Below are 14,776 nucleotides of genomic sequence, written 5' to 3'. Positions count from 1 at the left end.
TTTTTGTAAATCTGGGGATGGCTGTTTCTCCATCATTTCTGAAGGACTGTTTCGTTGGACATAGGACGTTTGGCTGACAGTCTTTCTTCCAGCATCGGAATCGTCACCCCCCCCCCCCCCCCCCCGTGCCCTGCGCTGGCCTCCATGGCTTCGGGTGAGGGGCAGTGGCTATCTTATGGAGGAGTCCAGGGTGAGATGGTCTCTCTTGCTGCTTTCAGACTGTCCTGGACTTCCACCACTCTGACCACGATGTGCCTAGGGCAGACTCTCTATGTGGAACCCACCCGGCCTATGCTGGGCTGGCATCCTGTCCCGTCCTTTCTGGCCCTGCGCCCCGTCTCCCTCCAGGACTCCGATGCGTGAGTGTGGTATCTCTGTTCGTCAGAGATCTCACTGACCTGCCTCCTGTTTGTTCTTATTTTTTTTTTTTTAAAGATTTATTTATTTATTTGACAGAGACAGCCAGCGAGAGAGGGAACACAGCAGGGGGAGTGGGAGAGGAAGAAGCAGGCTCCCAGCGGAGGAGCCTGATGTGGGACTCGATCCCGGAACGCCAGGATCACGCCCTGAGCCGAAGGCAGACGCTTTAACGACTGCGCTACCCAGGCGCCCCTGTTTGTTCTTATTTCTGTCAGCTCAAATCTGTGGAACTCTTTTAGTAAATTTTCTATTTCACTTATTATAAACTCCAGAATTTCTTTTCATCCTTTTGATTATTTCTCTCTTTATTATTCTCACACTTGTCTTGAATTCATTTCTTCGAACGTATTTACAACAGCTGATTCAAGGTCTTTGTCCACGTATGCCCAACATCTAGGCTCCGTAGGGACACTTTCCACTGACTGCTTTCTCCCCGTACAGCCCACCCTTTACTGCTGCTTTGCACATCTTACGGCTTTTCGTTGAAAACTGGACATTTAAAGTAATAGTATGGCAACTCCGTAGGTAAGATTCCCTCCGCCTTGACTTTGTTGTTTCTGGTTTAGCACATTTCTTGGGCTACTTCTCTAAAAGCTGCCTTGTCATGTGCTGCCTCTGAAGTCTGCTCAGCGCGCTGTCTTGGTCAGCTAAGGATCGGACAGATTTCCTCGGATGAGGACGGCCAGCAGTGAGTCATCAGGACCTGGCCTGCTCCGGCCAGACACAGCTCTGCCCGCTTAACCGACTGAGCCACCCAGGGTCCCCGTTTTCTTAGATTTTACAGGTAGGCAATCTCATATTTTGAAAATGACTTCTTCCAAACAAAATTTATCAATCTTTTTTCTTTTCATATCATATTGCCCAGGATTTCCAGAATAACACCAAATAAAGGCAGACTTCCTCCTTTCCCACGTTTGTGCTCAGCTGTTTCTCAGAGAATTACACTGTTGGCTTTTTGTTGCAATAGTATTTTTTATGTTCATCACTACCTTTCTCTTTAGACTTTACTAAGAACTGTCGACAGGTGTCTTTCTTTAAATGGAAACGTGAGACAAATTAACGTTAAGGCCTGCCAAACATCCAGCACTTATTTGTTTACCCCGGGCCAAGAGTAGTGATAAGCCACTGGAAAAAGTTTTAATTAAAACCCACATAAGCTGCCCTTGGGAGCTTAGAGTGCAGCTGGGATGTGATTTTAAACAAAGCAAAACCGCGATTACGTTTAGTCTATGAATGAAAGCAGCGCGGTGCTAAGAGAGCTTGTGACAGGGAGAGTGTTGGTCAGGGACAGCCGAGGAAATGCACTCCGCTGAGAAGCGAAGGGCAGAGGGAGTTAGCCAGGCCCGTGTCAGGGGAAGAGCAGGCTGGGCACGGAGGTGGGAAGGAGGGGCGGGGGAAGTTTCCGGAACAGAGAGGAAGCATCACAGGAGCACTGTAGAAGGAAATCGGTTAGGAGGGTCTCACAGCTTGATACGCTCTTGGTTTTTCTTCTAAGGGCATGGAGAGCAGTAATGAGTCAGAGGTGTGTTTTCAAAGATCCCTTTGGTCACTGCATGGAGAATGCAGGGGGAGGAGGCCAAAGTGCCAACGCTGGGAGCTGACAGACGGGAAAGGCAGTGGCTTGGACTCAAGACAACAGCCAACTGGATGTATTCTGGGGCGGGACTAAGGGACCTGCTATCTTCACATGGGGGGAGAGGCAGAGGGAGGCAGAGGGACCGTCTCGGTCTCCATCTCAAGCTCCTCAGCAGACGCTGACCGATGGACAGAAACACCACGAGGCCTCCCAGTGCAGAGGGCCAACAAGGAGGCACTGGGTTAACGGGTCTTCAGCCAGAAGCAGAGTCTGTACTCCAGATAAAAATTTGGAAACCATGGTGTGTCACTGCTATCAAGCAGAATGCTGAGTAAATACTAAAACAGGGACCGGAAAGAAAACTGGCGTGTGTCCACATTTACCGTCTGGTTGAAGATGGTAAAGGAGGCTGATTAGTGGCAGGCAGCACAGAAGGGAGGGGGTGGGGTGATGCAGTGGCCTCGGGCACCAGCAGGGCCCGGCCTAGTGCTTACCCACCTGTTCCAGCCAGCCTCTGGGTCACCACTTCTCAGGGCTCTGTGTACAAAAAGACCCTCAAAGACTATTTTTTTCTACTTGTGATTGTCTTTCATAAGAGTTGTTTTCAAGACTCCAAGTCTAACGCAGGCAGAGTCAAATTAAGATGGGAACAAGAGAGGGGCACCTGGCTGGCTCAGTTGGCAGAGCATCTGACTCTTGATCTCAGGGTTGTGGGTTTAAGGCCCACCTTGGGCATAAAGACTACTAAAAAGAAAAAAAAAAAAAAGAAAAAAAAGAAGATGGGAACAAGAAGATTAGTATCAATGGTCTCAAGCTCTTTTTGGAAATAAAAGAATTCACACATAGCATTTATAAATAATGTATTATATCTACTTTTCAAATTATTTGACCCCACACTAAAAGCTTCATTTCAAAAGACAACGGAAAAACAAATCACAAGTTAGCTAACATAAAAGTTTATTGAATAAATACATGCATTGTCATGTAAAATTAGTCGATCAAAAAGGACACTCTATAATAATTAAAAAACGCTCTGTTTTCCATTTGCAGTGGGTGACGACCAGAGTGTAAACGCACATACAAACTGGTCTGCATTGAGCTTAGGTTCTTGAAGAAGGGCTGGCCTCCTGATGAAGCGTAGCTGCGAAATGAATTCTCCTAGTACAGAATATGAGTCGCGGTGACTACAGCTACGATCTGAAACTTGAAAACAACACCGCCACACTTCCATATTTTAAGGCACAGGATAAGCAACCCACTAACAGAATGTAGTACAAACTAACAGAATTCAAATTCATTTAATTTTCCTCCCATTGGTTTGGCTCAATATAGAAAAGTTAACGTTCCCTTTTCCTAGATGAATCAGTTATTAAGAACCAGTGACGAACATTTTGAGAACTCAAGTGTTCTCCATCACAGAACCCTGGAGTGCTGAGTCTGGCCTTGACAGTGATTCTCACCCCTCCCCCACAGAATATAAGAGCTTCCCACTGAGGGCTCATCTTGCCAGAAGAGACAGAGTCACATTGGGAAACGTTTAATGTCTTTAGAGTCGTCCCTTTCCTTTCTTTCTTTCCTTTTCAGCAGAATGAAGCCTGCTGCCGGGGCCTCAGAACCTGCAGATGGGTCTGTCTCCAGGCTCCCCAGTCCCTGCATCACAAGGCGTGCGTCATGCTGCTAACTGGCTTTCTCCCTTTCATTGTATTTATTTTGCCTCATTGCTTAAAGCATTCCATAAAGTAAACATATACCAAACAGGTGAGCACATGATTGCAAAACCCAAATGTTTAGGATGCTGGTAAAAATTACGGTTATGATGCATTTCAGTGAGTGGTTCTCTTCTTATAGATTATGCCAGAAGCCCTTCAACAGACCGAATTAAAAAAACAAGTCTTCAATAAATCTAATACCATGGGCAGGCAACTAGATTTAATAAGTAACTACCTGCCTTTATCATGCTACTAAAATACCACAGTTAAATTTCATGTGTGCATATATGTTCATGTGTGCATCAACGTATGAATAAATTCCTCCTGGACACGAATGCTGGACATGGTTTATAGAGAAGTTTCACTAAGCAGGAAACAGTGAGATTATACCATCTTTAAGATTACATGAAATGTGCTGTGAACTACAGACTCCATCAGAAACAAACCCAGGTTCCGACTGTCAGTAAAACAAACGTGAAATCTGCGGGAAGGCAGAAGTGTGCAGAAGTAGCAATCGGCGTCCACCACAGGCACTTTGGTATTTTGGTCACATGAGCAGTCCTTGAGTCCACGAGACGGATTTCCGGTAAGCTCTCCAATTTCGGTCACAAAGCTCTAGCCCCCCAGGATCTGCATACGTGATTCAGAATGTTCTATGGCTAAGGAAGTCACCTGCATCACACGTTCCCCAGAGACATGCAGAGCAAAGGACACTGCTGCAGAGCCTCATCCCCCAGGAGGCTTGGGACTCGAGTACACAAAACATGCTACAATAATCCCAGAAGAAAAATATTCCAAAATAAAAACTGTATAACAATATCCCAGTACTGAGGTCAGCCACGGCATAAGTGAGGAGACTCAGGAAATGGTTATTTACAGTCCACAGCTGCCGTGCTGGAACCCTGTGGCCCAGCAGCACGTGGCCTTGCACAGGGCGTCCGATGATGAACGAGCTGTTGGTTTTTAAAACAACTTCCTACCTACTTACCCAGATCTATCCCAAACTTTATGGTGACCACGTGAGCCTGTCTTCGCAGGCTGGGAAAACACTGGAAATTAACAAAGCTCATGACCGATGGTTTCACAAGAGCCTAACTGCTAACACTGAAAACTTGTATTATATTTTAGGGCGTATAACTGTGTATCTGTGTACTACTTCATAAATAAGTTATATCAGGCAATTAAGAATAAACTTAAGACATTTCATTTTACGTAAGAAATTTCAAATTAGTGCACCATGATTTATGAATCATGACAATGCTCTTAGTATTTTGTATTACTCAGTTACACACTTTTCCTTATAAGCACTTCAACTAACTCAATAATACATCTTTATAGTTATGAAACTGGTAATATTTTGCATACTTTCGTCATTCATGATGGGCAGAAGTATACTAATATTTAATCTTTCAGCCTTTCTTTTTAAAAAGAAACACCATAAAATTGGTCACTGAGAACTTTACCCTGCAAAGACAAAATGATTATCTGTCATAAGAATTTAATACATTTTAGAAGAAAAAAAATATATTTCCTTAATCCATTTTCTTCAGAATTTAAACCAGCATGTAGAGATTATAAAAAATAGTCTATTTACATGGCATAGTGTACCTCAGTGTGTACAAAACAAGGCAATAGTAAAGCATATACATACATCTGCTTCCTAGTAGATACAACTGACATACAGCTTTACGTGACATGGTAACTATCTGCTACCCTATTACACACTGTAATAACTGGTGAAACACTACAGAAAATTAAACATACGAAATCTAATGATAATATCGGCCAAATATGCCTAAAATGTCAACATGGTTTATAAAACTATTAAGATTTATATAACTAAATACACTGAAATTATAAAAACAGTATTGGTACATGTGCGGGAAGGCGTGCTCTGAGCACACAAGGGTGGGCTCCTCGCGCCCGGCATGGACTACGTCACCACGTGTGGTCTCGTGCCATCTTCCGTGAGGTCATACCTGGGGGTGCACACGGAGAGGAGGACAGACGTGAGGTCAACTGGAGAGACTGTTGTGAGGTAAACACACAGGGCTCATCTGTGGTAGGACACTCACCACTGGGTCCAACCCTTGGCTAGTTCTTCGGACGCCAGACCAACCAACACCTGTGGGTGGAACATTTGTTACAGTGGGTGCAGCAGCCCCTGCTCACCCCCCACAATCCTCCCAGCCTCTCGAACCTCCTCCTGCCCCAGTCTGGAACTCACTCTCTATTATCTTGAGTCTCTCCCTGTCAGTGTTTTGGGCTCTGATGACCCCCCATGAATGATATAGTGGGTCACATCCAAGAGCTCCACCCTGTACCCAGCAGTCTCAAAATTCAGTTATTAACAAGAATCAGTGCAGATAATTTACAAGGATATTGGCTCACGCGCCATTAACGGCAGCACAGCTGGTAGGGATCACCAGTAACTGGTACCTATAACTGAAAACTCCTCTTCCCTAACTTGACCTTTGTGTACATTCAATATTAAAGAATATACAATCTTATGCAAGAGTTCCATGTGAATTTACACAAAGACTAGAATAAATTCAGAAATAAAGCCACTAATTTGTTAGATGAATCATATACCAACAATACGAATACATAAAATCAATGAAAATAATTTAAAAATAATCTTCAAAATGTACTCAGGTTTTAGACAACACGGTCTTTTATAGTCCACTATTTTATAGATAAGCGTAATCACAGAGGACGTTCACCTCTTTCCACTTATTTAAGTATGGTCTAAAGAAAAATGCACTTCGGGTAAGTGTTTCATGTTTATACAATACAGGACCTGACCAAAGATATTTTTCAAACTTACTTTGCCAAGAAGCCCTTTATCTTTGGACAGGAAGCCGCCACTGTTCTTCACTGCTACATCCAACGTTCTCCTCTGTACTTCTGGTAATGAAACGCTGAAATCAAAGCTGACATGGAGAAAAGAGGACCTTCCTTAAATTTCCCCCTAATTTTATTGTATTTTATAACTAAAAAAAGACATTTCTGCTTATGAGACAGGTCCAAATGCTACATTGATTTTTTATTACACAATTGAGTTCTTTTCAGTGTTTGGATCTGGCATTTCATGAAGACTCAAAAACAATTTTTTCCCATTATTTTCCAAACATGCGTGCTGACTCTTGCACCCTAAGTATGGGATGTTGTATTTATAATAGTTAGAATGATGGGGGACTGGGGACATTTGTAGAACACAGCCGGGAGTCCAGATCAGTTCACTCATCCAGGCCTAAAGACTAAAGAACAGTAATTACAATGACCGGGTTAGCGAACTAAGTGATAACAGCCTCATGGAAGCAAACAGATCTGCAGGGCACTTTCTAATGGCTGAGGTCAGACACCGCAACCCAAAATGCCTCCAGGGCACCAAGTCCTCAAAGCTGGCTGGTGTCCTGCCATTGTGAGGCAGGGTGTCTGGTAAACCAGAGAGCAGAGCGCTGAGGCCCTGCAGGGGTGTGGCTGGAAGGCCACCTGCCTTTCCAAGCAGCTGGAGCAGCTAGAAACCCAGCCGTGCAGGTGGGGTCTCTGAATCCTTAAATGCTGGGGGCTAAGTGAGGACACTGTCAAAACACACCCCCACCAGGATCTGCGGCATGCCTGTCAGTTTATGACCGTGGTTTAAACAGAGCTATTGGCATGAAGTTATCAGAGAACGACCAGTCCCTCTGAAGATACATGTAAACAGAAGTGACAGATATTTTGACACCATTTGACTTTATTATTTCCCAAAATGCTGGTGGATTTTTAGCTATAGAGACCGTAACGTAAGGCACCCAGTTTGCACAGACTGAGGCTTATTTATTAAAAGATTTTACTTATTTATTTGACAGAGATAGCGAGAGAGGGAACACAAGCAGGGGGAGTGTGAGAGGGAGAAGCAGGGTTCCCGCCAAGCAGGGAGTCCGATGCGGGGCTGGATCCCAGGACCCTGGGATCATGACCTGAGCCGAAGGCAGACGCTTAACGGCTGAGCCACCAGGCACCCCTAGACTGAGGCTCATTTCAATGTGGCTTGAGGCCCCTGGAGGCCACCCGAGACCCTCTCTGGAGATGAGCACATCAGACTGAGAGCAGAAGCAGTAGGACCTTTATTAAGACAAACCACTATAGAGATCTGTAAAAATGTTAAACAAAAATGCCATATATATATATAATTGTTTTGGAAACTACTTTTCTTTTTCAGGAGAATATTTTAAGATGTTATAGACTTATTATTATTTAAAATAAAATTTAAAATCAAGCATTGGGTGTTGTAAGTGACGAACCACTGAATTCTATTCCTGAAACCAATATTACATTGTATGTTCACTAACTAGAATTTAAATAAAAATTTGAAGAAAAAAATTAAAATATACTTATTTTAAATTCTGTTTTTACAACCCCACAAAATGAAAGTTCTTTAAGGTCCTCAATCATGAGTCTCTCTTCCACAATGTTCACAACTTGGACTTACTATGCTTAGCGCTTCTAGATGAAATCCAAAATGTTTATCTATTTATGTTGGCAAGTCTGTGGGTGCTCATCTCAAATTCTTCACTGATACCACCCAACAAGAGTGTTGGTTTGAATGCATCAGTCAGTCAAAGGTACTGATCGAGCCTTCCTCATTTGATGATTCAGTAATCTGCTCCCCCCCGAGTAGACACATACCTCTGGTCAAACACGGGGTTCAGTGTTCTCTTCGACACGTGTGTTTTCCTCCGTCCCGACCTCCTCTTGTCTGGTAACAAATACACGCGGACGTAGGGGTCAGAGCCGTCTTCAGAGAACGCAATGAGATTTCTTATGACGCAAACCAGAGGACACGAGACATTAGAATCTAGGAAAATGACCATTAGCGTCATGTTCAAACTCACTATTCTGATTTCCCATTTATCTGAACCACTGAGAAGCACAAAGGAGCAAAGTGTGCTTCTGTCTTCATCCCGTGCTCACTTGTTGGTGGAGATGACTTCTGCCTCCATTTCTTGAGCCCAGTATTTGGGGGACATTCTGATACCTTGTTCTGCTTTGAAAATGGCAACTGCTGGTGTATCTTTCCACAGTACTTACACTGTCTGTCTTTTCCCAGTGAGGAAGTGTGGTCGGCCCTACAGCCAAGGGAAGCAGCCCTCCGGGAGACCCCAGCGAGGCCCCCCGCCCTCCTCGGCGCCAGCTCAGGCTGCTCACTCCACTCTCTGCCCTTCGTTGATGAACCTTTCACCCCTCTGTGCAGCCCTGCGGCTCTTCCCCCGGGAGAAGAGAGCCAAGCACAGTCTGGCATTTAACTACATGCACCTACTTCAAATTATGCACGTGCTGATCAACCTGAAAACCTAGTTCGGGGATTACTTGGGGAGAGTCCTGTGTGACAGTAATCATCTCACAGCGAGAATCCACAGAGCGCTCAATAAACAGGTATGAAACTGAACCCTACACTTCTATAATATTTCTAAATGTCACTAATTTTAGCTTCCTATGTTTCTAACAGTCTTTTAAAAGATTCAAATATTTATGTCATACGTTTATATCATAACTTCTACTGAGATGGACAAGTTACCTAAAAGGGAAATAATTAGCTGGCTGCATACTATCATCACTAATCAAATACAAATTAAAGCAACACTGTCATCTCATGTTACACTTACTAAATTAGTACACTGACAATAAACTGTTCCCGATGGGGGGGTGGGAAAGGCACACCTGTACCCTTGGGTGCCAATATCAAACAGTATGCTCCAGAAATGGTCTTGAAAGACTATTGATAATACCTATCACAATCCCATAAACTTCTTTGGATTCTCTGAATTGATATAACTTTGCTCCTGGAAATTTAATCCCAAGAAGACACTTCAAGAAAAGAAAGATATGTTCTTTACTACGCTACATGTAATACGGACAATCTAAACATCCAGGATGGCAGCTCAAGAGTGTACTACAAAGCCACCAAAACGGCTATGAAGAGAAGATACTTACGAAACAATGTCGAGAACAAAGCAAGAATACAACACTGAATACTAGGATTATGGTACAATCTCATGACTTTGTTCTTCAAAGATGTTTGGTGAGGCTACAACTCAGTGTTTTGCTCCCCATGTAATGGCTACCCTGGGGCCCCAGGGTGCCCACCTCACCTGCAGGAGTGCACGACCACCACGAGCTTGTTTCTCTGTGAGCTATGCCGGATGGTCAGCTGGATCTGCCCCAGGGGCGACTGCCCCAGCGTTGTCCCACTGGGGAAGCAAAGCAGGAAGTTACAGCTCTCCTCAGAACTGAAGGGCTGTGCGTCACTGGTACAAGAAGGAACCAAATTCATTACCCATGGACTTGAACAAAATTTGAACTCTGGACTCTTAATCAACCAGCTGAACTCACATTTCAAATAAGGTTTCAACATAACTTAATCATTCAGAACTGACAGCTTTTTCAGTTAGGGTCCATGGTAAAAATGAGACTCGGAGGTCTCCTAATTGCAAACATCAATTCTGTCACTACCCTAACCTACACATGCTTTCTCAAAGCCCCACACACATTGGCTTGCTTTTACTGGCAGCCTGTCTGACACAACACTACCCCTTGGCTCGCTCTGACAGGCTTGAAGCACAGACTCCCAAGACCACCAACAGCTGCTCCAGTGCAACGTCCCCCAAGACCAGTCCAGCTACTCCCCAAATTTGGCTCCTGTGAAAAAGTACTTTCTTATTTAAAATTCTATTTCCTTTTAGAGCAAGAGAGGAAGGGACTGGTTTCTTCTTTTTTTTTTTCCCAAAATAGCGGACGTGAGGAAGCACGAAGGAGAAAAGTATGCTGGGTGTGGGTCACAGAGCTGCACCCTTCCTCTACCCCCAGGAGCACTCATCTCATCTCTGCCTCCACTTCTGATTCCTCAACACACCTCTGAGAACAGCAGACAGGAAGAACAGCTTCAAAGGGCAAGCTTACTCCTTCCTCTGAGAGGAAAAGGCTAACATCTGAAGCTTGCGATAACTGTAAGCTGTTTTCCTCCTTCTCTCAAGAACCCAGGGGCACATCTATGAATCCAAACACTCGACAACAATGGCCAGTGGTCATAACACTGAGCACACAGGACCTGTTCTTATAGCAGACACAACTATTGTGCTAAGAGCGCACCTCAGCTCTAGAACCCGCCTTTCTGGTCTGAGGACAGGCACACCGTGGCTTCAGACCCTTTCCTAGTCACGGAACCCGTTACCCACTGCTTCCTGATCTTTAAATGAGCCAAACATTAGGCCCTAGAAAATGGCAGATTTATTTTCAAAGTCAAAGACTCAATGAGTAAACGGCCAAAGCCACCTTAAGTTCTTTTAACTAACTTAAGATGATATCCCCTCTCTGCAGCATGAAAGATGTGTTCTGATTTGACAAGAACAAAGGGGACGTCTAGTTACTTCTCCAGCTGCCGCAGTCTCTGCCGAAGCTCCTGGGTGGCAATGGGCAGTGATATGTCTGAGGCTATGCTTGGGGTGGGCTCCTTGACGGAGACATGGCTCGGGGAGCAGGTGGCAACAGCCTGGAGGCTGGAGGAGCTTCTGCCCAGGTCTCGTGGTCCCTGGGGGCTGGCCTCCACAGGCTGGGCTCTCTCTTCCCCACCAGGCTTATCGCCGCTCCCAATGACGGGCGTGCATGGGGCTGTGCTGCTATCACCAGAGCCTGGCGATGCAGACATCTGAGATCTGACAGAGATTTTCCTCCCTTCTTTAGAAACAGAGGGTCGCTTTACTTGAGCTGAGTGTTGGTGGTCTGGAGACCTTTCTTGCTTTTCGAGGTGGAGTACCTACAGGTGGAAGTAAACATGAAATTAAAATCAGTGACACTAGAACAGCCGGATACCTGAATGGCTTCAGATAGATTCACTTCCAAATGTTTCTTTAAAAGTTGGCACAAAACAGTGTAAACAATCTAGTCTGTATGTTCAGCTACTCTATTATTAAAGTAACACCATATTACAGTCAGTTTAGGAAAAGGAAAGTCTAACGAATTAAAGTATCACTTCCGTGATGTAAATGTCACTTCTGCGTTTCTCTTCAGCCTCTTCCATTTGCACACATTCCTGCACAGTTGTGGGGTGATGTCACTGCTGGGCGACTCTGAGCCGAGAGCCCCCAAGAAAGGATGAGAGGCAAGGACACCCTCCCCAGGGGGCCACCACACACACAGCCTCAATGCAGGAGCAGGCCTCACGCTCCTCAGCTTGCGTGAGCATGTGGACCCTTTGCTTTGCTGGCTTTCATCTGTTGTGTCCAGGTGTGCAATACTCCACCGAGCAGAGCCTGTACCCCACAAACCCTGCACCCTGGGGTTAGTGACAGTGTCACCTCTTCCCGTGTTTATAAAATAAGGCTGCAGAAAATATCTTCATGTTCATGATCTCTCTGCATTCTGCCTTCTTACTGAAAGTCAGATTTGCAGAAAAAGGATTCTTGGCTCATGGGCTTTTTCGTTTATGGCCTGGAGACACTGTAGGCCTTTCTGGAGAAACTGTGCTGATCCCCAGAGTTGGGACCAAGTGCAAAGAGACCATGTACACTGCATGCTCCAGAGACTAAGTGTGCTTCAATTTTTTAAAAAGTGGGTTCCTTTTAATTTCCATTTTAAAAATTAGTGAGTTTTAGCATTTTTCATCTGTTTGCCAACTTTATTAATTTTGAACATTTCCTTAGGCACTCACAAGAATCACTGTCTACTTCAGACAAAAATTTTTTGTTTGTAATTTCTATCATCTTGTAGAATTTTATTAAATTTTCTCTCCTGAATGGCCTTTGAAAATTTAACTTGGCCTGCTCAAGCAATCTGGAACGCCAACTTGGGCAGATGTCTGAGTCCAAGCCTCAATTATCTCTCCCTTGGGCACCTGGAATCCATCAGCAGTGGCTTCCTCGCTCCCCAGACGAGTGCCCCGTGCCCTCTGCCACACTCTGGAGCAGTGCCCACAAGCGTCAGCAGTGTTGCCCATTACCCCGTCCACTCCTGCACCTGCTGCAGAAGACTACAGTACCCTGAGGGCGATCTTCATCTTCAGAGTGCTGTTGGGACCTGAATTACTGAGTTGGAATCGCTGGTTCATGGTCATGTCATCGCTGGTAAGCAGCTGACTGAGAGGGATCTTCAGATGGCCCAGAGAACACTGATGCTGTTCATCTTTCACCTGAGGGATACACAACAGAACACACTTAGCTCTGAAGGCAAAGACAAACCATATAAATGTCCAAAATCCAGTCTTTAAAAAAACACTTCCACCATCTCTAGGTAGGGTTCTCATAAATGACTGACACCCTCAGAATGCTGTGATGAGTGAGGTTACACTGTGTCCAAGCCCCATGTGCCTGTCACCTCCTCATCACATAGTTGTAATGAGTTGTAATGTAATTGTAAAATGCAAATGTAATTAGAACCATGAGTTAAGAGGGAGCAGTCCACACAAATCTGAAGATTAGGAAGAAATGTCTTAAATTCTTTTTTTTAAAGATTTTATTTATTTGACAGAGAAAGAGGCAGTAAGAAAGGGAACACAAGCAGGGGGAGTGTGAGAGGGAGAAGCAGGCCTCCCGCTGAGCACGGAGCCTGACGTGGGGCTCAATTCCAGAACGCTGGGATCATGACCTGAACCGAAGGCAGACGCTTAATAACTGAGCCAACCAGGCGCCCCGAAATACCTTAAATTCTGTGAAAATGGTGACAATACACATTCACGGTGATGTGTCTTATTAAGTTTCTACTGGTGATACTTGTTTATGGAGAAAAACATTTCTAAATGCCTTATTTTTTTTTTTAATTTCATTTATTTATTTGACAGAGAGAGGGAGCACAAGTAGGGGGAGCAGCAGGGGGAGAGGGAGAAGCAGACTCCCCGCTGAGCAGGGAGGCTGACATGGGGCTCAATCCTAGGACCTTGGAATCATGACCTGAACCAAAGGCAGACGCTTAACCAACTGAGCCATCCAGGCGCCCCTTCTAAGTACCTTTTAAGCATTCCCTATTCAAAATCTACCTGGTTGTTTTGAAAATTCGTAGCATCCACTTTAAATGTATGGCAATTTCTGTCTCCTGAATTATACCCTTCAGCATTACTTCTCTAACAGGTACTATTCCTGTTAGACCGTTGTAATACAAAATAGTTTTTTGTTTTTTTAAGAAATATATTATTTTTTAAAAGTAGGCCCCACACACAATGTGGGGCTTGAATGCATGATCCTGAGATCAAGAATTGCATGCTCTACCGACTGAACCATCCAGGTGTCCCAGTAACACAAAATAGTTTAACTGAATACAGTAAGAACATTAGAGATTTCACAGACTATTTGAAAGTAAGTGGTCAAAGACGCTAACTAAATATGAACACTTAAAAGCCTGATTGCTTATTTCTCCTTAAACTGTAATCACAAAAGCATTTTTAAAAAGATTTATTTTTTGAGAGAGAGAGACAGAGAGAGCGAGTGAGCACGCACAAGCAGGGGGTGGGGCAGAGAACAAGCAGACTCCCTGCTGAGCAGGGAGCCAGCCATGAGGCTTGATCCCAGGACCCCGAGATCATGACCTGAGCTGAAGGCAAGACGCTTAACTGACTGAGCCACCCAGGAGTCCCTCGCATAAATAAAATCTTAAAAAAAAAAAAAAAAATTAAAGATTCTGTAATTATAGATTATTTGAAAAATAGTGTGATTTATGAAGAAAAAATTAGCTAGAAAAATACAAAATACAACAATTAGCTAAACATGTACATTTTGTATAAAACAGAATGCAGAAATATAAAACAGCAAACACAGAATAATGAAACAGGTTGGGCACGACCGACAGTCAAGGAGCTATGACCACACCATGGCAGGACATCCCCTCTCAGTCCTCACGATCTGAAGGGGCTGAGGAACGAAGTCAGAGTTGTACACACAAACAGAAAATGGAGGCCGTTAAGCTTCTCAAAGATTGCACGCTGGGAAATAAGTCATAACCAGAAAAAAAGGGGGGAGAACTAGGATTGTTTAGACTAGCATGTTCAGTATGCCGGCAACGGAAATGAGCACATGAGCTGTGTGACCCACCTGGCACTTTC

At 44.3% G+C, this 14,776-nt stretch overlaps 1 protein-coding gene across 4 annotated transcripts in view; it reads right to left on the bottom strand.

Annotated features, from left to right (window-relative positions):
- Positions 1-2,936: 2,936 nt before the first annotated feature.
- Positions 2,937-14,776, bottom strand: part of ESYT2 (extended synaptotagmin 2) — an 80,994-nt gene continuing 69,154 nt past the window's right edge. For all 4 annotated transcript variants that reach the window (XM_040643745.1, XM_040643743.1, XM_040643746.1 and 1 more), the window contains 7 exons: positions 12,725-12,874; positions 11,118-11,503; positions 9,843-9,941; positions 8,380-8,511; positions 6,533-6,638; positions 5,781-5,830; positions 2,937-5,684 (listed from right to left, as the gene is read on the bottom strand). In XM_040643745.1, coding sequence (XP_040499679.1) covers positions 5,639-5,684; positions 5,781-5,830; positions 6,533-6,638; positions 8,380-8,511; positions 9,843-9,941; positions 11,118-11,503; positions 12,725-12,874 — 969 coding nt within the window. In that variant the 3' untranslated portion in view covers positions 2,937-5,638. The remainder of the gene's footprint in view (positions 5,685-5,780; positions 5,831-6,532; positions 6,639-8,379; positions 8,512-9,842; positions 9,942-11,117; positions 11,504-12,724; positions 12,875-14,776) is intronic.

The sequence above is a fragment of the Ursus maritimus genome, unplaced genomic scaffold (genome assembly GCF_017311325.1).
Source record: "Ursus maritimus isolate PB19 unplaced genomic scaffold, ASM1731132v1 scaffold_3, whole genome shotgun sequence".
Taxonomy (NCBI): domain Eukaryota; kingdom Metazoa; phylum Chordata; class Mammalia; order Carnivora; family Ursidae; genus Ursus; species Ursus maritimus.
Note: the sequence above shows the minus strand (reverse complement) of the source record. Positions and strands in the feature narration are given on the sequence as shown.